The sequence below is a fragment of the Podarcis muralis genome, chromosome Z, assembly GCF_964188315.1.
Source record: "Podarcis muralis chromosome Z, rPodMur119.hap1.1, whole genome shotgun sequence".
In the NCBI taxonomy this organism is placed as follows: Eukaryota; Metazoa; Chordata; class Lepidosauria; order Squamata; family Lacertidae; genus Podarcis; species Podarcis muralis.
Genome location: NC_135673.1, coordinates 36816813 through 36839782, shown reverse-complemented (window position 1 = coordinate 36839782; position 22970 = coordinate 36816813). Strand labels below are relative to the sequence as shown.

At 42.6% G+C, this 22970-nt stretch overlaps 1 protein-coding gene across 3 annotated transcripts in view; it reads left to right on the top strand.

The window, feature by feature from the left end:
* PCDH11X (protocadherin 11 X-linked) overlaps positions 1–22970 on the top strand; it is a 738698-nt gene that overhangs the window by 237675 nt on the left and 478053 nt on the right. The window contains exon 5 of one of the 3 annotated variants that reach the window (XM_028714630.2): positions 10809–11762. The exons of the other annotated variants lie outside the window; for them this stretch is intronic. Coding sequence (XP_028570463.1) covers positions 10809–10901 — 93 coding nt within the window. The 3' untranslated portion in view covers positions 10902–11762. Of the gene's footprint in view, positions 1–10808; positions 11763–22970 lie in introns of those variants that run through there. 3 annotated transcript variants of the gene reach the window in all.

The window sequence follows — 22970 nt, the reverse complement described above, 5'->3', positions numbered from 1 at the left end:
TGAGTCCATGCTTCATTCAATGGTTTTACAAGGTCTTCCTTTGACACTTGCTGAGCTAGAGAATGATTAAAATCAAATTTGTCATAGAAATAGCTTGTGTGTGCAGCAGCTACATTGTATATCACTCCCATGGCACTTGGCTGTAACATCTATGTTGTCTATAGTCTCGCAATATACGGCTCTTTTGTGGCAATACTAATCACGATCCTGAGATCTGAAGTTCCTGGGAGAATTAATCACTAGCAGGTTGGTTAAAGGGGGAAACAATGTTAGACAGATGGCAAAAAGAAATAATGTATGAAGTTTTATGTTATAAACTGTGATTAATTCCATTTTCATTTTAGAGCCCTGGAGGCCCAAAGCTTTTTTTTAAATCCCCAAACCTTATGTGAGTAAATATGGTGGTACTTAAATTTCCATACTAGCGCACAGTGTCAGCTGGTTGTATTTACACTAGCACACTGTATTCAGGACCAGCCATGGAGGCTACAGCTATTGCATTCAAAGCATACATGTGTATATTTCAGGGTGTGTGTTTTTTTGTTTTTTTAAAAAAAGATTACACAGATCTTCAGATGGCAGTTCTATCAATGGCTAAAAACCATGTTTGCAGGTGGAATACTGATCAATGGCAGGTACTGGGAAGCTACAGGATGTGTCTGATTGGGATATTGGTCAACATCATGGAATGTTGGTCTACATCATTTTTCAGTCGATGGAAAACTTGGTTGATTTCCATGTTGGAGGTAGTAGCCATGGCCATGCAGTAAACTGCCTTCCCTCACCAACATCATAATAACTTGGCGCCGCAGCAAAAGCCTGCTGAACACGCCCCCTCTCAGGCACCTGGTTGGATGCCTGCCGAGGGGTGTGGGCGCTAGCCAGGTGAGGTGGAGGCAGGGGGCTAATGCCCCCTGCTAGGGGCGGTGCTCGGCTCCCGCCCACAACCACTCCCCTCTCTTGATGGGAGGAGAGTCTTTATCATAAAACGTGTGAGTAGAGATGGGAGATAAATTTGAACCAGCTAATATTTTAAGGAGAATCTTCCAAATTCTCCCTTTTCAAAGCAGTACATGAACTGAAACACAGCCTTGCTTAGAAATGCAGTTATCTGAATTTTGTGATAGAATTATCCAAGCTAGTAATGTGTAAACAAATGCACATACTAGGGTGAAGTGTGCATATAAATTCATACATTAATAAAAGTGCCATACAAAAACATATTAGGGGGGGATTGTTTTGCAAATTTTGCATATTAAAAAGGTGTGTATTAGGAGAAATTAGCACTAAAATGCTGATGAGTTTGCAAAAGGAAAAATAGACCAAACTGATGGAGAACCAAAGTTAAGAATGGAGCAATTAAGGAGCTGAGAGAAACTAAAAGTAACTTGTTTGCCCATTCCTAGATGCAGTGCACATATTATTTTTGAATTTTTATTTGTATTCTTTTGCTGCCTTAAGGTTTCGTTTTAAAGGCCCCTCACTCCACCTGCAAATGTATTCCTATGATTGTGCTTCATTTTAGCATTATAAAGAAGCAAGCCTATTCTTTTACATTTACTTTATATGCCCCACTACAGATGAGCAACTTACATATACATAGAGAGGAAATTCCCCCAACCCGTCCCCTGCACCCCAATTGCTCCAATACTGTTAATTTTCAAGCCAGTAAGATAGTATTGCGCAGGTGCTACTAATATTATCTGACAAGTGGAAGCCTGTGAAACTTTACAGAAAGCTTTATGCTAGTTGATCAGAAGCAGAGCAATAGGAATGAATATTCACATAAAGAGCTTTTATTGAGATGAAATGAAAAGAAATTGAACTATGTTGGCTTACAAGGCTGCAGTATCTCCTTGTGCGTGATTTTAGATATGCAAGTAGGTGTAATGGCTTACCTGCTACAATAGACTGCTCAAGGGGCTTTTTGTTTGCTACACTTACAGGTACAATTCAATCTCTTTCAGCCGATTCTGCGTGTTTGCTGCCTTTGTTTAGTAAGTGCAACAGCTTAAATTTCAGGGGATTTTGAGCCTGATTGCTGTCCTTTTAATTTAAAGACCAAGGCTGGGAGGGGGGGGGCAAAGTGGTCTATTGTGTTACCCCAACTTTGTTTCAGCAGCACTGGCTTCTGATTAGTAACAGGGGATAAATTTGCTCCAGATTGCATTTTAAGGCGTTTTCTGAAACAATATGTGAAGGCTATCTTTCAAAATGGGCAAGTTCTCAAACCAAATAGTGTATACAAAACTTCACATATGCCTTCTCATAAAAGGTGGAGTGCAAATGCAATGGATAAAATAAAATGAATAAAATAATGGTTCTAGAATTTGTAGGGACTCTACATTCATGTAGAGCCAGTGTGGTGTAGTGGCTAAGAGCGGTAGCCTCGTAATCTGGGGAATCGGGTTCGCTTCCCCGCTCCTCCACATGCAGCTGCTGGGTGACCTTGGGCCAGTCACACTTCTCTGAAGTCTCTCAGCTTCACTCACCTCACAGAGTGTTTGTTGTGGGGGAGGAAGGGAAAGGAGAATGTTAGCCGCTTTGAGACTCCTTAAAGGGAGTGAAAGGCGGGATATCAAATCCAAACTACTACTACTACTACTACTACTACTCTTCTTCTTCTTCTTCTTCTTCTTCTTCTTCTTCTTCTTCTTCTTCTTCTTCTTCATTATTTATTTATTTCATTCATTGCATTTAAACCACACCTTTTACTCCAAGGAGCTCAAGGTGATGGTCCTGGTTCTCCCCCATCTCCCTTAATCCCCCCCCCCAACAACCCTGTGAGATAGGTTAGGTCTAGAGGCAGTGACTCGGCTTCATGGCCAAATGGGGATTTGAACTCTGGTCTCCCAGGTCCTAATCCAACACTCCAACCGCTACAGCACATTGGCTCTATTGTCCAGACGTCTAAGATGCACAAGGAGCCCTTATGATTACTGCATCCCCTTATGTGCTTCCTTAACCATAAGCATAATGTCAAACAAGGACTTTAGATATCCACTTTAGATATTCATCTTTGCATACCATCTCACTGTTGCTGTGGCAAGGCTATTTGTGCGTGTGTGTGTGTGTGTGTGGTCAATAATGCTTGTGTAGACAGACCATATTAAAAAGAGATTTTTGTAATCAAAATTGCAACACAGGAAAAGCTGTTGGAAGCCATAGGGGCCTGAAGTTGTATATTATGTTAAGCTTCAAAGTTAGCTTTACATTGTTAATCACATAAATCTCTTAAATAATTAACATTTGATATTCATTGGGGCTAAGCATTTAGCAGGCTTTAGCAGCAATTAATTAGGTGCTTTCTCCAAAAGTTTAGCAGGCCTTAAAAATAATACTTGTAGAAGATGAAACTCTTAGCATATTCCACTGATTATAGAAACAGACTTTGTTGGTTTACAAGGCATCTCCACAACCCCACCCAAAGTTGCTGTAGGTACAGGTGTTTTAAAAGAAAATGTCATTAATTCTTCAAATGCACCACCCCCCTACCCATTTTTATTGGATAGGATCAGAGTTCAGCAGATCTTTCCCCTCAAAATCAGGAGTTAACTGGAACGCCTATACCACTCCTTTGCGTACTGATTCCCCTCTTCAATTCTACTTACCTGGATGGTGAAACTGGCAGTGGTGCTTCAGAGACAGCAGAAAGCTGCTGAGAGGAGGAGACTCTTCCATGCCCCAGTACTGCATATGTGTGAATCTGTTCCATGAAAAGTCACATATTCAGCTCTTAAGAACAACAACTGGCAGTTGTATACAGTGGTACCTATGGTTACGTACTTAATTCGTTCCAGAGGTCCATTCTTAACCTGAAACTGTTCTTAACCTGAAGCACCACTTTAGCTAATGGGGCCTCCTGCTGCTGCCATGCCGCCGCCGTGCAATTTCTGTTCTCATCCTGAACAAAGTTCTTAACCCGAGGTACTATTTCTGGGTTAGCGGAGCCTGTAACCTGAAGCGTCTGTAACCTGAAGCATATGTAACCCGAGGTACCACTGTAACGCTTTCAAGTATTCAAAGCACTTTACATGGATTCCATTGTAATCTTTACAATAACATTGCAGGCAGTGGTGTGTGGTCACTGGACTTCGATGACTAAGCTAGCCCCCTAAAGGGTCCAGTAACCCTTTCGCCACCTTCCGAAAGCCCGCCTGACTTTGGAGAGGGCTGAAGTATTCTGTCAGACACCTAATGCCTGCTTCCCAAAGCCCAGGAAGCTTCTGCCCAACTTAGGGAAGGAGTCACGATGCTCACACACATGATGTTGCACCCCCCCCCCATCGCCCTTACAAGCTGGTGCCTCTGGCCCTAACTGTTCCTCTATGAAAAATTTCATTACATGCCACTGGCTGCAGGGTAAGTCAATATCATTATCCCCTTTACTACAGAAGGCTTGACTGAGGTTGAGAAAAAATGGTTACTTTGTGAGTTCACAGTGAATGTGAGATTCAAACCAGAGATACTCTTAAACCACCATCATTATAAATTTGACCGTACAATTTAAACTCCTGCCATCTGTAACTTAAACAATTTGAGAAATAGATTTCTGTTCCTGCTCTGTCCCCCACAATGAACAGCTGAAAAATACCATACTCTCCAAAACATGTGTCAATATTTTTAAATATATAACCAAGTGAAGGGTGCACGTAGTTTTTATATAATAGGCACTGTTGACACTAAGGAGCTCATCTTGACATAAGGTCAAAATGGAAGACTGGATGTGGAGGGGTTTGTTTTTAACAAAAAAAATGACTTGCTTTATGCCTTCCTTGAAATAGCTATTTCGGGAGTTAAATACCCAGTGTCCTTAAAGCAGTGTCTTTTCTACTGCTACAATGTCAAGATAACATATTTTTAAATGTCAAGGTGTGTGTTTCTATGTTATTCATGCTTGAGATAGTCTCAGTGTGCCTGCTTTAGGCAACATTTCATGGTTCCTAGTGAATATTACAATTTCTACCTACAACTTCGCCATCTCTTAGAATTCAGGATTTGTTCTGCTTCATCTCACCTAAGGCTGGCCTACTTTGAAGATTGTTTGATTTTTGGCTTTCAAAGTGCTGTAACATTTCACCAGTTACTTTGCTCTGCACTTAACCAGGCTTCCTTTGCTCTTGAGTTTAACTATGAATCAGGCATTTCCCCTCCATTCTGTCTAGATAACTTCATTGTTTACACTACTGGTGTGGATAACATGTTTCCTTCCAAGGAATCTAGCTCTGATCACCTCCAGTCAGCATGGCCAATGGATAAGAGCAGTGGGAGTTGGAGTCCAATAATATCTAGATGAACATGGCGGGTGGCGCTGTGTTTTAAACCACTGCACTGCTTGGACTTGCCAATCAGAAGGTCGGCGGTTCACGGCCCCACGACAGGGTGAGCTCCCATTGCTCAGTCCCAGCTCCTGCCAACCTAGCAGTTCAAAAGCACACCAAAAAGTGCAAATAGATAAATAGGTACCACTCCAGCAAGAAGGTAAACAGCATTTCTGTGTGCTGCTCTGGCTCCACCAGAAGCGGCTTAGTCATGTTGGCCACATGACCCAGAAAAACTGTCTGCAGAAGCGGACAAATGCCAGCTCCCTCGGCCTGTAAAGCGAGATGAGCACCACAATCCCAGAGTCATTCGTAACTAGACTTAATTGTCAGGGGTACCTTTACCTTTAACTATTCCATGGATAACAATACCAAAAGATTGTTGGTTTGGAAACTCAGTTACTTAGACATTGATTGGTTAAGATCTTCTTTATAAAACAACAACTCCTGGTACAATTTGTAAACATATATTTAATAACACTTTACTCTGTACTGGTCAGTTCTCATCTGGAATATTGCATACAGTTCAGGATGCTACACTGTAATAATGATGAAGACAATGTTGGAACAGGTACAGAGAAGGGCAGTGAAAATGGCCCACAGTCTGGAAACAAATTTTGTGCAGAAAGGTTGAAGAAAGTGGCTAGGTTTAGCCAAGAGAAGAGAAAGCTTGGGTGTGGGTTTGGTTAGGAAGTATGATCATACTCTTTAAAACACCTAAAGGACTGTCCTGGAATAGGTCAAATCCATTAGGCCTCAATTATAAGAAGCTAGATTTTATTTGAATATTTGGATTCTAAAATAGTAAATCTGCAGTCCTAAAAGGGGGTGGGGAGAGAACTGACAGCATGCTGGCCAAGTGGAAGTGAGGAGCCCCTCCATCATGTCTCTCTCTTTTTCTCCTTTAGTAATTACCCCCTATTGTGAATAATGGGGATTGGGTACAGTATCTGCTCACATGGTTCTTTTCCTAGAGCAGAGGGATAGCAATTCAGAAGGTTATGGTTCCTTCATGCAACCCATCACACGCACCTTTTTGGGCCTTATCTGTGTCAGAGCCATGTGGCGAGCATCACATATGTTTTTGTGGTTGCAGAGAGGGGACATCAGATGTCAAATCTCCTGCCCCAATATTTGACACCTCTTTCTGCCCCTTGGAGAGGAGATTCAAATATTCCTATAGCCCCCTGGACTCCTACATGGACCATAGGATTTAAAGGTGATAGCATCAGTTTTAAACCTTTTCAGACACAGATCCACCTTTAACCCAAACATGCATCTGCAGGACCCACCTTTTAACACATTACCCTTTATTTATATGGAGGTAGTGCTGCTGTTGCAACCCACCTTAGATCAAGCTTCAACCTAGTTGTGGGTCATGTTGAGGATCAGTAGTTTGGGCTGTTCCTCACTGGAGGACTTCAAGCAAGGTCAGATAGTCTATGTTGGAAATGTTCTAGATCTGGATTTCCTGCATGAACCAGTGGGTTGGAACAGATGGCCTACTAGGGTCTCACCAACATATAAACACATGCTGCCATCAGCTGGAGGCAGAATTTAGCATTTCAGAGCATGAACTTGGGGGTTTAAATCTGTGGCTCAAATCCTAGCTCACAAAATTAGAAGAGTGGTCTTAGGCAACCCGGTGTCTGTCAGCTTTTATAATTCCAGTCTAGGATACACAGCTCTTTTGATAGTATGCATGATGCTCTGCAAAAATGCTATAGGATTTTACTATTTTGTTTTATTTTTGTCTCTGGAATAACATCCGAAGGAGTGCAGAGATGGCATTTCCTGTATCTATCTACACTATATGTTTTGCAGAGAAAGAAAGAAAAATCATGATTGCCCTATGATTGTGCTGTCTGCGCCAGTACAAGAATGTGCACTTTTATTTATTGCTTCAAATCAGGGAAGCAGCCTTGCATCACGATTAAAATGGAGGCCGTCAGTTGTACCAGAGCATTTAGGATTGTATGACAATATGAATAATTTACCACTTGCTGAGGTTTCCCCCTCCCTTTCCATTCCTGCTTTCTTTATATATTCATTTAAAGAAAAAAGTAATTGGATTTCCTGCTATTGAGAATGTGGCAAGATGGTAATTGTAGGTTTAAAGTAGAGGGGGGAGAATTTTTTGACACACATACATCTTGGCAGTAGCACTGTGAAATGGTGTGGAATTCAGGAGAACACATGCCCATAGGATGAAAAACTAATTAACAACATTGTTAGATGAAATGAGGAGAGTCTACCTATTTAAATAAAGTCAGAATATCTGATTATTTCAACAGATCCATCTTTTCCTTCATGGCCCTGACACTGAGTGAATGCAAGATAAGCATCAACCATGTGCTTAAAAGCAGATCCATAACCATACACATTTCTTCCCCCAGGGAATCCTGGGAACTGTAGTTTGTTATGGGTACTGGGGACTATGGTTCTGTGAGGGGAAAACTGCAGCTCCCAAGATTCTCTGGGGGAAGTAAGGTACTTTAAATTTGTGCTGGATGTTTTTTCAAATGCATGGTGTGAATCTGCACTATTATTTTGAAAATGGCCTCCAAAATGGCAAGGAGAATGTTAGCACTCTCCTTCTTCAGTGTGGGGAAAGGAAGGCAACATCATGGGTCATGGATTTGCATAACGTGCACATACTAATTTCTATGTAAAGACGCAAATCTGGAAACTGAAATGCAATAGATCTCACCATCATGGAGGAGACTGAGACCAAGTGAACAACGTGTTTGTTCCATGTGCTGTACATCCAGGTGTGAGTTGATGGGCAATTTCAAGGTCCCAGTTCCTTTCCCTTCATAAGGGTTTGCATATTTAAATAGGACTTCATCTGGAAAGGCCTTTGCAAAAGGGGATTCCTTTAAAAAGAGAACTGTAACATAGAACATACATACTGTTTACACAATCACCTAAATAACACAGACATAATTCAGGGAGAAAAGAATTCCAACAACAAAGACCCAGTGTATTATTTGAGAAAAAAGAAAATAGGTTTTGTTTCTCTTACTCTCAGCCATGTACATAACATGGAGGCATTCAACTAAGCATACAACTAAGCATAAAAACTCCCTCAAAACTACTCAGCGAATCAGGGCAAGAGCTATTTCAGCTAACATCATGCTACTTTGCCTGGATTTTGGTGAAAGCTGTGAAGAGAAAGAGACCCAGAAGACACCCTGGCATCCATAACTAGACAAAGCACCAAATGCCACAAGATAGTTGCACTACTTCCAATCCCAGAACATCAAAACACCAAGACGGGAAAATCAACTTCTGTGGAATGTTGCTTTGGCACAAGCCTAATTTTACACCGCTAAATCCACTGTACACATAAGGTATTTATGTAGCACCATTTTTGTTGACTGCTCAGGATTGCTAAAGAGAAAGGAAGGGGGGAAGGAAGGAAGGAAGGAAGGAAGGAAGGAAGGAAGGAAGGAAGGAAAGAAGGAAAGGGTTTTCAAGTCATTGGCATTACAGTAGTACCTCGGGTTAAGAACTTAATTCGTTCTGGAGGTCCCTTCTTAACCTGAAGCACCACTTTAGCTAATGGGGCCTCCCACTGTCACCACGCCGCTGCCGCGCGATTTCTGTTCTCATCCTGAAGCAAAGTTTTTCACCTGAGGTACTATTTCTGGGTTAGCAGAGTCTGTAACCTGAAGCGTATGTAACCCAAGGTACCACTGTATTAAGTTAGAGCTGTTCATTTCAATGGGTCTACTTTGAGTGAAAGTCAGTTGAATACCATCCAACTGAGCAACTGAATACTATCCTACTGAGCAGGTGAGGCCAAAGTTAGGCTATTGTCCAAAGGTCAATGCATGGACTGGAAGTATTTCTGGACTGCTTGGGGCATTGGCATGCCTCTTGCCCTTAGGCCTTGAGTGGCTCACCCATGAAGACTAAGCATGCAGGCCAAAGGCTGCTGTGGTTCAAGCTTTGACTGGCTAATCCAGGCTACAAAACTCACTATTGATTGTGGGTGAGAAGCGACTTTGTTAGTTATGTGGTGCTATTTTTAGAATTGGAACTTGTGTTGACACCTATAGACACCTAAAATTAATGTTGACTTTGTTATCTGCATGAATGACAGCAATAAATTAACTCCCCAGTGCAGCAAACATTAACTTTACTATTCATCTTGACAGAAATGTTGATTCTATTAATACGGATGACTAGAATAAATTGCATGAAGGGCAACGTTTTGTTCATAATGACATTGTTTTCAAGTGAGATGTTTAATACATATTTATTTGCTCCATTATTGATGGTTGCCTCCACTCTGCTGTAATGGAATTCATATTGTATTGACCATGCACTTTTTTTTAAGGTAGTTTAAAATAAGATTATTTGAAAGAAATGAAATATCGTAATATCATAACTAATCTCAATACTTACCAGGATGCTTTAAGGGTGTTTATGAAGCCATCAAAACTCCCGTGAACAATGTACTTCTTGATAAAAATGACAATGCCTCTGTATGAGCATTAATCAAGAAAAATTAGTGTCACAAGTAACATTAATTCGATTGTCAAACTGAATTAAATTCTTTTGCATGATTTCTTTCTCTTTTCTTATTAAGCTTAACTAGTGGTGTATATACCGATGAAAATACAGGTGTATTACAGATTGTTTTTACTGGTCCGATTTTCCTTTTCAATAAGTTTCATACTGCATAAGTAGGTAAAACTGGAGCTCGTAAAAGCTTGTTTAAATTTAATTTAAATGGTGCTGAATGTTGCTAGATTTTATGGGTCACTGAATACATTCATATAGTGAGCTTCTGTTTTTCCTCCAGCTGTCTTTGAATATAATGTCAGATACTAAGCCTGAAATTGTCGTGGAATCTTCTAAGCATTGCTTCATCTCCCGCCCCACAAACAAACCCACTCAATTTAATTTAATTTAATTTAATTTTAGGTACTCTGGCTTAAAGCACCACATCTCTCCCTCTCTCTCTTTTAAAGAGAATAGGATGCCCTAACCCAAAATATCTTGTGGTCAAGTAATTTCCTGCTGTAAGCATAAGAAGTTGGTAGTTACTCCCCAAAAGGGCAAATTCACTGAAAAATCATTCTACACAAGCTCTACTGAGTGCTATGCTATGTTGGTATGGGTGGTATTCAGCAAAGGTTTGCTCATTGTAGGGTCATTGAAATTAATGGCTATGACTAATTTTAAAAGGTCCACTTTGAGTAAAACTTACTTGAATGCTCCCAATATTTGTAAATATTTATCCCCTGTGACCTAGCATTGAGACTGCCACCTTCACAGGATAGGAAACCTGCCTTTTAATGAACATATACTATATATTTTGGAAAGCTCATGGTTTGTTAATTTGGCTGATTTGAGATCAAAAGGCATGTTTCTGCCTATGTCTGGATACCATTGGATACTGTTTTGAATCAAGATGGTGGACTGGACTGTTTAAAACTGCACTGATCTTAATCCAATTTTGCATAATTTTTCCAGAGATCAAGGAGCAGGTATTCATCGGTTTGGATACAAAAGGACAGCATTGCGGACCCAGTCACAGTCACCCCATCCCCAGGGAGCAATGCCTAGCTTATGAAGGTGAACAAGACAACATTCTGGGATTTAACAATGACTACAGGTTTATTGATTCCAGATGTAGGTAGAGTTTGGCTTAGGCATTGGGTCTATATCCCTCTCAACCTTTGGGTGGAGGGCTGAGACATGACAGGGTCAAGCCTAGGACTAATGGGTCCTCTGCAAGATGCAGGTCTAAACGAATGGTCCTCCCAAGCTGCTGGGGGGGGGGGAAGTTCTATGGCCATCTGCCAGACGCCTTGGCTTGTTGACAGAGACTTCAAACTAGAACCTCTAATGGGGTACCCCTGTGAATGCACCCTTCTGAGCTTGGGTTGATGCACCACTTCACCTCCCCACCTGATGTTAGACTAAAAGGATTCCACCCAAAGCTTTATCCACCAAAGTTGTGACTTTTGCTATGGGGAAGGCAACAGCTGCAAGTGGGGCCAATCTGTTTGCAGGGAAATTCCTTCCCAGCTCCGAAAGCGGCAACCATTATTTAACCACAGCAATGTCAGTAAATGCAGTGCCCTAGTAAGGAAGGAAAGTTAGCATATAAAACCCACAGCATAACTAAATGGGGGGAGGCAGGATTTGTTCTTCCGCCAACTGCAGTCCTGAAATCAGGTGCAGCTTGTCTTTTTATAGGTTAGGGGCAGACCAGGGTGAAGCCTGCTCCGCTCTGGCCCACTCCCAAGCCCCACCCACTCAGCCTGTCCGGATCGGCCAGAATTCAAATATCTGGATGGCGGGAAAGCCCACCACTCCAAGTGGCCGGCCTGGGGGTTCCCAACTGCCAGCCTTCTTGCCCAGCCTTGCTCCCTGGGGTTTGGGGCCTGCCACAACGGGCAACAACCACCACCCACCCCAGGACTAGGTAAGCATTTATTTTGAATCAATATGGCAGACTGAACATTTCAAAACTGCACTGTTTTTGGTTTCTTATAATTCCTGAGCAATGCCCGGTACAAGGCTGCTAGTTGAAATCTAAATCAGTATTCTCAACTGGCATGTATTAAGATGCAGGGACAGGGAAATCCTCATAAACAGTGATATAGTGGGTCCTCCTCCATTGTTTGGGAGAGACTTTCTCTACAAGGATTGTCTCCATTCATGGTTATTCCACCTGTCTGCAGGAGAGAGAAAAGTGAGACAGTGGGCCTCCATCCATTGCCTTAGCTGGAAGGAGCTGGAACCTACCCACCCATTTCCATCTTCATCTTCAACAATCTGGCTTAATCAATCAGGCAGTCAGTGAGACAGAGACAGAGATGCCTTCCCCATTAAGTTCAGCTGTGACCAGTGGCAGACCTACATTTTGGGTGCCCTGAACCTTAAGCTGTCATGGGGGCCCCTTTGCAACCAGCAATGTGGTCTGGGTAACCACTCTTATCTTCTTCAATGGGGTTGTTCCATGACAGATCACCACAATTTTTTAAAAAGCACTACTCCAATTTTGCTTAAAATTGCTGTACAACATCTGTGTTACTGATTCTCAAACTTTGCTATTGTTGGAATATATGCAACAATAACAAATGATCAATTTGAGTTGAGTGATTCAAATCTGGTCTACTAGACCCAAATGTTTTACGCAGTGTGGACTAAAATAGTTTCTGCACCCCCCCGATATTAGGGGCCCTGAAGCTTAAGCTTCTTTAGTTTCATAGTAGATCTGCCCCTGGCTGTGGCCTGTTTCTGTTTAGCAAGCGCCCTTCCAGCATGTTCATTACACAGTTTTAGCATAAGGCATCATTAAAGAGTTGATACCTTATATTTGCATATTTTGCTGTTCTACCCTCATTCCCTTTTTCTTCCCATTTTGTCCACATCCTCCAGCATTTCATACAGACAACAGGGGCATTCTTAGGGGCATCCCCTTTCTCACAGCAATAATCATGCCTTGATCTGTGATCCCGTCACTCTTCCATTACCCATTCCTGAAGTCTTTTCTCTGCCTGCAGTACATTAAAGAAGCTATAACAATTTATCAAAACACACACAGTTATTAAAACACACATAACTCCCAAACCAATTTGGCAAACATTTTTCAAAACTGGAATTTTGTGTCTATGTGCATGGATTTACATGGAATGGAACTGGAGTAAAAAGAAGCAGCTCTTCCCCACCCCATCCCACTGCCCTGACATAGAAATTCAGCTTCTAGAGATCCAACATTTCCCCGGGATGCAAAATAAGACAGAAAGTGAGTTAGGGTGAGACAATGTCATTGAGATGCAGGTTTGTGTCATTTCTCTTATAGAGTACTTTTGCAACAGGTCTGTTGGCCATTATTTCAAACTTCAGTGTTCTCTCTCTCTCTCTCTCTCTCTCTCTCTCTCTCTCTCTCTCTCTCATGCACACACACGCACGCACACACACACACACACACACACACACACCATGAGTACCTTGGTAGAAAAAGCAGTGTATAAAGGAAACCATTAAATAGTCAACAATATATGTGTACCTCAGTCTTCTAAGAAACGGACTACACTTTACATTAGCTACATAGGTGCGCCTTTTCAGGGCAGATTTGTGGTGGTTGTTTTAATACAGGTATTCAGCACCACCACTCAACCCAGTATGGATTTAGACTGTAACATGGAGGGCACACCCTCCAATTTTCCCCAACCCAAATTTGGGACACTCCCCACACACAATGCTGCTGCTGCCCTGCCAGGCCGCCTCAGACCACCATCTGTGTAAATCTAAACACCCCTTATAAAAAGGGAGAGTGGACGCCACACTCAAATGCCAAACCTTTGGACCAGAATCTTTTGCCTTATTTAAACAGCAACTTACTAGATTCTCCCAGGGAGGGGAATTTGGAGTCTGAAACAAGGGGCTGTTTAATTAGAAACCAGGAGAACTTGATTACATAATATCAACTTCTGCATTCTAACCCAGAGGGATACACATTGTTTTAGCGTATGTATGTTATATATATATATATAATATATATATATATATGCATATATATGTTGATCAAACAAGTGGCCACTATTAGAAAGGACAGTTTAATTATGCAAGGGTTTAGTTGAATCTGGAAAGCAGCCTGGGGACAACGTTTTTACAAACGCTTTCACATTTCAGCTTGGCATCCGAAGCCAAACACTTGTGCTATGAAATGAAGGCCGAAGCAAATACTCTAAAGAAAATGCTTGCAGCTTGGATAATGATGAATTGTTCTTTTAAAATCATCATTTCCCTGCCTGCTAAATGACAGCCCACAAGGATTCATTTCTTTTTCCCTTTCTTAAAAGAAGAAAAGAAAAGGCATATACTACAGCTTTCCCAGCCAACCTTGGAAGCTGCCTTATACCAAGTTAGACCATTGGTCTGTCTAGCTGAGTGTTGTCTACATTAAGGGTGGGGAATCTGTTGCCTTCCTGATATTGTTGGCCTGCAACACTTGAGCTTGAGCCCAGGAACATCAGGAATGCAGATTCCTATTCTAATCCATGCTGTTTGGCAGCAGCAATACAGGGTTTCAAACAGGAGTGTTTTCCAACCCTAACTGGAGGTGCCAGCAATTGCACCTGGAACCTTTTGCATGAAAAACATACTTATCATTTTCACTATTGCACCTTAAGGAGATCAGATCAGCATATGTTGAAAACAGGAAAACCATGATAGTAGGCAAAATATATAGGAGGCCTCAAAGGAGCGGATTTTGAGAGAGAGAGAGAGAGAGAGAGAGAGAGAGAGAGAGAGAGAGAGAGTGAGCACACTCTACCACTCAGCTCTGAGCCTTTTCTACAGCCCTTGACTCAACGGCTGGAAATACTGTTTCTGGCAAAGTTGATCACCGGCAGCCTCTCTCAACTTTGGATTGCAGAATTCAAAGGTGTTGCATGAGCTGATACACCTGAGACAACGTATGAGAACACTGCATTTCTGATGCTTGTCCCTGACAAATCACTGCCTCTGCCTTGTGATCTTAAGTTGTTGTTACTGTTTTTTTTGTTTTTTTGCATTTGAGGATCTTCATTGGTGTGATTTGTTAGCTCTGTCATCCTGCAGAGTTCAGCTTCCTTCTCTAAGTCTCTAGAAATTAAATTTGTGGTGGGAAACAGAGAAGGTCTTCTGCCTGGTTCCCCATAACTTCACTTCTCACAGTGAGGGAACCATCAGAAGGTCCTCAGAGCTGGACCTCAGTGTCCCAGTTTGAACACTGAGGATAGAGATGTTCCTTTAGGTATATAGGGCTGAGGCCTGTGCACACAGATAATTTAACTGTACACTCATACAGTAATTCAAATGTGATATTCAATGAGTGTATAGGCCCTACCTATGTATATAATAGGGATATTCACACATTACTCTAAGAACATGCACTAGAGGCATTCACCTTTTATGGTCAGTGAGTGCATAACTGTATATCTGTAAGCTGAGCTGTGTAGCCACTCAATTATAAAAAGTGTCAGGAACACTGTTGCCACCTGGCACTTGCTCGCTCTGTTCAGCTCCCTTTCCTCTCTGCTCCATCCCTATTTTCCAGGAACAGTCCAGGATTTACAGAAGCTGTCCCAGTTTCTGATTTGACCCTAGAATGTCCTGCTTTTCCTTAGGACACCCCTATTTTCATCGTAGAAATGTTGGTGGGTATGGTAGGACGTCCCTGTTTTCATTGGAGGGTATGGAGTTATGTGACCAAGGAGATAAGTAACTATACAACCTTCAGAAGATAGCTGAAGGCAGCCCTGTATAGTTTTATTATGTTTTTATATATGTTGGAAGCTACCCAGAGTGGCTGGGGCAGCCCAGTCAGATGGGTGGGGTACTACTACTACTTCTACTAGAATAGGACGTCTCTATTTTCATCGGAGAAATGTTGGAGGGTATGTCCTAAGAGCTCTGTTAGGGCTTGGGAGTAGGGGCTGGGAGTGAGCCAAGGAGGGAAGGGGGCTGTGCATGCTGGCTGGCTCTTGTTCGCAGTCTCATCTCTTTTCATGCTCTGTGATTGTGCACCCTTCCTTCTCTCCAATACATTAATAAGCTTTTCTCTTCCACAAATACAACACACACATAGAGAGTGAGTTTACTTGTTTGGGGTTTTTTTTGCATGTTGTTTTAATGAGCTGTCTGTTTGAAATGCTATTTGCACTCCTAAAGTTTTAAATTATGTATTGATATCTTGTATGCTGTTTACATTTTGAGGTGGGGCCCCGTGTACAAGCATGTGTGGAATATCCATTGGTTGGCCGCTGTGATATATATATATATATATGGGTGAAAGGAGGCAGTTTCTATCCATTGGCACCTTGTGGGTGCTTCCCCTCTCCCGTGTTTCCCTTGCAGCTGAGGCAGGTGGCTGACAGGGCCATGAGAAGGTGGCTTCGGAAGAGGGCAGTGATGACCATTGTTGCAGCTACTACTGCCACCCAGCCTCACCTACATCTCCCTTCCCCTCCTCAACCCCAAACCATGGGTCTCTCCGCACCTGCCAGCCCTTGACATACATCCCACTTCTGCCACCAGTGGGAAGCCGGGAGCGAGAGCCTCCTCCACCACCACCTCCCGGCCCAACATAATAGAGGAGGAGCCACCATCCACCACATTTGGTTCCACGCTGGCTCCTCCCGAAATGTGATGCAACATCAAGCGTTGTAAGTGTGACATCACACATGTGTCATCGCCCCTCTCAATCTCCAGTGCAAGTTGGTGCCTCTGTCCACAAGTGTTCACTTTTTCACACGGACACTTGTGTAGGGACAGCTTATACTTGTGTTCAGTGTAACATGTGTACAACCATGAAAGCTGAGTTGTACAAATGAAAAAGTGTACACTCTTTCACAAAAGCACTTATACCAGTGTAGAAACTGCTTGTGCCTGTGTAATGTGCAAACACTAGAGAACAAGCTTACAACATTTTTATATAGAACAGTAGTGGAGAACCTCACATGTCTAATTTGGCCCACAAGGCAATTCTCCGTAAGCCCTATACCTGGATATCATATAAGTCAGGTGCAGTGCAAGTAAAGAATAATGTAGAAAGAAAATGTAGGTAGATTGAGAAGTGCATTTATTATAAAGAAGTGGGTTCATCTGCATTCAGATAAATACATTAAATGTATCTCTGTGTTAACTTTAGCAACTGGAACCAGGAGAATGGGTAAACTTATTTTATCATTTTAGAGAACAGTAACTGCTGAACAAAACACATATTTCAAATGAAGTCAGAGAGGATTTTTGTTTGTTTCCTATCTGATTTTTCACCTGGAGGATCTTTTCTTCATCTTTTCCTTCAAAGGTTGTCTCAACTTCATTTACAATTGCCAGAGGTGATGGTAGCAAAACAAAGGCTTTCCATTTAGCATACTTTAAAGAAGTTTTTGGGGTGGTTTTTGTTTGTTTGTTTGTTTGTTTTTGGCCGGGGGGGTGGGAACAATTCACCTAGACTACACTGCTCACTCGATCTTTCTTGCCGGAAAACCAAATTTGAGAAGGATTAAGGGACCCTGATTTTGGAAAGACTTGGTGTGCAAAAGATGGGTGGAGGGTGGAGAGTGGGAGGGGAAAGGGATATGAGATGGGAGCACTTGGCGGGGGGGCGGGGCGGTGAAGTCTTCTGGCTTTCAGCTGGTGGCCTTTAAAAGGTTTTTTTCCCATATAGAAAACCCCAAGAGGCAGAGTGATCCTAGCTGCAGAAGGCTTGTCACTTGCAAGGATAATGAATCCAGCCTGGAAGATAAATTGTTCGGCAGGAGGAAGGTGGCTGAAATTTTGATACAAGTGGTGTATGATCATGAGAGCTTTGTCTGTAATGATAACACAGCTGTTACTTCTTGAGGACTGAGCTGCCTCACCTTTAGTGGGCTATTTGTCTTCTTGACTCGAAGCATTATCCTTTTAAGTGACACTTTTTTTTTTTTTTTTTGGCCCTGATCTGCAGATTTGCTAGCAGAAGCCTGACTGTGAAACAGAGGCTGCTGAACTGGGGTGTGAGTGTGTACTTTCCCTTTTCTTTTTAGTACAGTATTTCCAAACAAAGTTGCCTGGCTGAAGTTGTAGGTTGGTGTGGATTTGGGCTAAGAAATAAATCTGATGCAAATTTTATTTATTTTTATACACCTTCCTGCCACATGCTCTGAATATATGTAGGCTGCGGAGGGAAGGGGACACCCTATAGATTTATTCACTTCATGTATATACCACTTTTCTGTAAAGGCACCCAAGGTGCTTTGCCAAGGGCCTTGCAAAGTTCCCTCTGGTACCTGTCTTCTGTGTCAATGCCTCTGCTTCTATCTGACAGACATGTTGACCTAGCAGTGGTAACAGCAAGCAGCACTGTTAGGATTAGTGCCAGCTCCCAGTGTGATGCTACATTAGGGAAATTGTGGGAAATTAAATGGGAGGCTGTTCCAGAACTTGCAACCTGCCAGATCAGAATGCAAATGGGGACTACAGGTGAGGTATTAGAAGTGGGGCCTCATAAAGTTTGGGGGCCTAGTGGTTTGTGGACCTAGTGGCTCCTTGATCGTGTCATGTGTCAACGCTGGCTTTGAACATTTAAAAAATGCATTACTACATAAAGCAAAAACACAGTGGTGATGCTACAAGATACAAGTCAGCAGCACATATAAAAAAAACATTTTTAAAGCATGGGTGGCAGTGGTGAGGTGATATTTTGCATATAAATGCTAAGTGTGGTTCTCTCTGGAAAGCTGCAGAATTCTGATGGCAAACTCTCTGTCCCATAACCAATACCTTTAGCTAGCCAAGAGATAACTCTTTCCCCTCCCTTCCATGGGGCTACGTAAGATCTATCTGTGCCAAGGGAAGTAAGGCTGTCCAGGCCAAGGAGCTTGTGACATTACCTCCTGAAGTGGTATATAGATACAGTCAATCAGTGGCAAAATAGCAGATAATGCAGATGGGCCAGTATAGTTTTAATATGACCTTGTCACTGAATATGTTGCCAATTACGACATAGGCTGATATGGTTCATAACAAAGAACAACTTCCTATTGCAGCATCACATCTTATTAATTGTATGAATGAAGGCATTGTCTTAAAGTGTAACAAGAGCTGCTCAGTTTTTCTCACCCTCCCCCCTCAAAGAAGCAAATTGCTTGTGATCTGGATGAAAACACTTGATGCATGTTATTAAGAGCATTTCCCTGTTAATTAGAGAAGCTCTCAAATGCTCTTGCCATATATTAGCATGCTTAATCAATGCTTCAGTAAATTCTGAATATGAACTTTGGCTTAGACTATTCTCTCCCCCTTTTTTGTACTGTGTTTGCCACTGATTATGGGATTCATTGGTTAACTAGTTAATGGATGCCTTGCTGAAACACTGCTACTGGCAGTATAAGGATGAGGCCTTTGCAGGGGTTCAATACGAGCAATGTGATAATATGCATCCATTGATCCATAGGACAGAGAAGTAAACCAGAGGTGAAGTCTGGTCTAAATCCAGGGGACCTGTGGTTTAGAAGACTAGGAAGACATAGGTAAAGGCTGTAGGAAATAATCCAGGGGCCAGGCAAATAAGAACAGCAGCAGCAAGGAACAATAAGAGAAGGGACGCGGGTGGCGCTGTGGGTAAAAGCCTCAGTGCCTAGGGCTTGCCGATCGAAAGGTCGGCGGTTCGAATCCCCGCAGCGGGGTGCGCTCCCGTTGCTCGGTCCCAGCGCCTGCCAACCTAGCAGTTCAAAAGCACCCCCGGGTGCAATAGATAAATAGGGACCGCTTACTGGCGGGAAGGTAAACGGCGTTTCCGTGTGCTGCGCTGGCTCGCCAGATGCAGCTTTGTCACGCTGGCCACGTGACCCGGAAGTGTCTGCGGACAGCGCTGGCCCCCGGCTTATAGAGTGAGATGGGCGCACAACCCTAGAGTCTGTCAAGACTGGCCCGTATGGGCAGGGGTACCTTTACCTTTACCTTTATGAATGAGAGTACCGTATATAATAAGAACAGCAGCAGCAAGGAACAATAAGAGAAGGTTATCAGTGGGTCTGCCAAGTTGACAAGGAACTACTAGCTTCTATGGCTGGGGAACATTTTTCATTGGGGGCTTCATCTCCTCATAGACAGCTTTCCAGGGACTGCACTCTACTGGTGGGTGGGAAGCAGAAGCAGGCAGAGCAACAGATGCATCTGCTACTTTTGTATAGTCTGCTACATTCCAGCCTCTCAAAAAACCAGGGGTTTCTACACCCTCACACACATCCAGGTGAGCAAGAAGCACATTAATAGTCAAGAATGCGTTCCAGTGAGACAAATGGGTGGAACAAAGTGCATGGGGTGGGGGCGTAGCCATGAAATAGGCCAGACAGCAAGATAGAGAAGGCTGCAGGTCCACATTGAAGTTCCTCATCCCTGCTTTCTGCCAACCAAGGATGCCAACAGGACTTCCTGAATTCAGTACACTGTATGCTGATTGAGACTCCCCCCTCCCCCTCACACAGCCAGTTAACAAGAACTGTTGCTTACATACATACGGTAAACATAACCTAGTCTACCTCACAGGGCTGTTGAAAAAAGAATAAAGGGTTGAATTATGGAACACACTCCCACAGGAGAAAGGGATGACCACCAACTTGGCCATCTTTCAGACAGGGTTGGACAAATGCATGGAGGATAAGACTATCAGTAGCTGCTAGCCACAATGGTTATGCTGTGACTCCAAGGTCAGGTGCAGCAATGTTTCTGAATACTAGAGTGATCTTGTGCTCAAGTCCTGGTTGCAGGTTTCTCCTAGGCATCAGGCTTGGCCACTGTGAGAACAGGAAGCTGGACTAGATGGGCCATTGGTGTGATACAGCAGCTCTTTTTTATGTTTATGCCATGCCGTTCACAGATCTTGCAAAGAAAGTGAGAAAAACTGCACCCTTGCTTTGATTGCAATGAGTCATAGTACTGGTATTTACAGCAAAATACCCAAACATACGAAAAGTTTGCCAACCTTGATAAACAGCAAGCAAAAATACTCTTAAGTTTGTGCAGTTTCACAACTTTGGTGTCTGAACTACCAACTCTCACTTTAGCATATCTAACAGGTTGTTTTGAAGATTAAAAGGGGAAGGAGAAGGCAGTATAAACAGTCTTGAGTTCCCCGGAGGAAATTCAAGATACAAATATTCAGCAAGCAACAAATATGTGCAGTTTCACAACTCTGTGCAAAACATTCACACACAAAACATTTTGCCAATCTTGTATAAAATATTTCCTTGCGTGTTAAAGTACAGTCTGAGAATTTTAACCTGGTGCAGCTGTATGGTGTTTGATTACAAATTAAAACAAGTTAAAACAAATCACAGTCACAGGCATAGGGTTGGTCCCAATAAAAACATCTTTGCTCCGGCCTTGGACATCTGACATATGATTTCGAAAGAAGGGTCTGCAACTTCTTGGTAGCCACACCCAAAATTGTGGCTGTCAGAACCTGTGCCCCTCAACTTCCTGGTTTGGTAGCCACACCCAAAATTGTGGCTGTCAGAACCTGTGCCCCTCAACTTCCTGGTTTGGCTGCTGTGTGGCAGAAGAAGTCCCACATAACTATTCCCCGTCCCCCAAATTAGTAAAGTGTAGGAGTAGGATTGCGCTTTAGGAGCACTGAACAGCCAAAACCACCCTTTCCTGTACTCCAAACCTTTGAAAAGGTGTTAGGGCAATGGTGGTCATGGTATGGATCTCTGCACAACTGCTAGGATGAAGCCTGCTGACCTCTGTAGTGCCATGGCTGCAAAGATGGATGGGGATTATCCTGCACACCAGATAGTGGAGGCACACACACTGTGGTGAGCATGCTGAGCAAACACGTGGAAGCCTGGCCTGATAGGTGTGGATTTTGTCAGAGTTTAGCCCTTCCGCAAACTAGAAACTCGAGTTTTCCTTGGAGAAGGAACAGGGGGAGCAGCACACACCTTCAACAGCTCCCAACACCACCAATGAATTTGAGTATCTTTGGACCCAGACATCCCATCCATAAGACTGGAAGTTTCCACAACAATTGGATCTCTGACACCCACTCGGGATAAATTCTGGGGCCACAAGATCAGAGGAGGCTTTGCAGCAGGCAGAAGCTTCAGAGCCACCACCAAAGTGTCTAGAAAGCTACATGTGCATGTACTCAGGAAAAGCAGGGATTTCAAGCCCAAATCAGATCCTGCCTTAGAACCAGGAAGCCTCCAGCTCCAATATAACCACTGAGTTTCAACCAGGGCTAGTAAACTAATTCCTATAATCCTTAGTCAGCATGGCCAATGATCAGGGAAGAATGCATCAGGGATTTGGAGGGCCATAAGTTACCCATGCCTTGTCTAAACTGAAGCAACATCTTCTGTGAATCTCCAAGCTTCCATACATAGATTTTTCTGAATTGGAGTACATGCAGGATTAGAAGCAATGAAGCAACCACTATGTCCATGAAATTAGCACAGTCTATAGACTCAAGTTTCTACAACGATGAATGCCATTGTAATCAACGTGTAGTCCTTAGACATTATGGAACTATTTCCCACTTCCCATGATGCTGGTCCATGGGTTACACATTGAAAATTGCTGTTGTAGGCATCTTCAGGTACAAATATAAAACGGAAACCGTTCTCACACTTTCTCTCTCTTCTTTTGTTTATGCACTTTCCTGCTTCCTTGACATCCTGGTCCCCTAAGGAGTTAATGCCATTCTTGATTTACCCCCAGTGCCTTTTCTTTCTGCAGCACATCCCAATGAACTATGAAGTCCTGGCGCATAAAGTTCACTTGGAGTAGAATTACTTACATTATAATGGAAAGAGAGTATTTGAAAAGAAGCCATCTGATCTCTGGTAGTAAAGGTTCCTAATTCCCAGACAATTGACTTGTGGAGAATGTTAGTTCCTTAGCATTTATGTTATAGGTCAATTAACTTTGGCAGGGAAAAATAAGAATGACAACATCCCTATTTCCATGCTTTTGAATCCATGGTGACCCAGAGCTTTTTAATCTTTCTTGAAGTTGAGCTTTCAGTTTCTAGTCAAGACTAATCAAAGCCAATAAAAGTATTACATTTTTCATTTCTCTGTGTATTCTCTCTTCTAGAACTGAATGTACCTATTAAATGTCCTGTTTTTATATAAAGAGATTGAAATA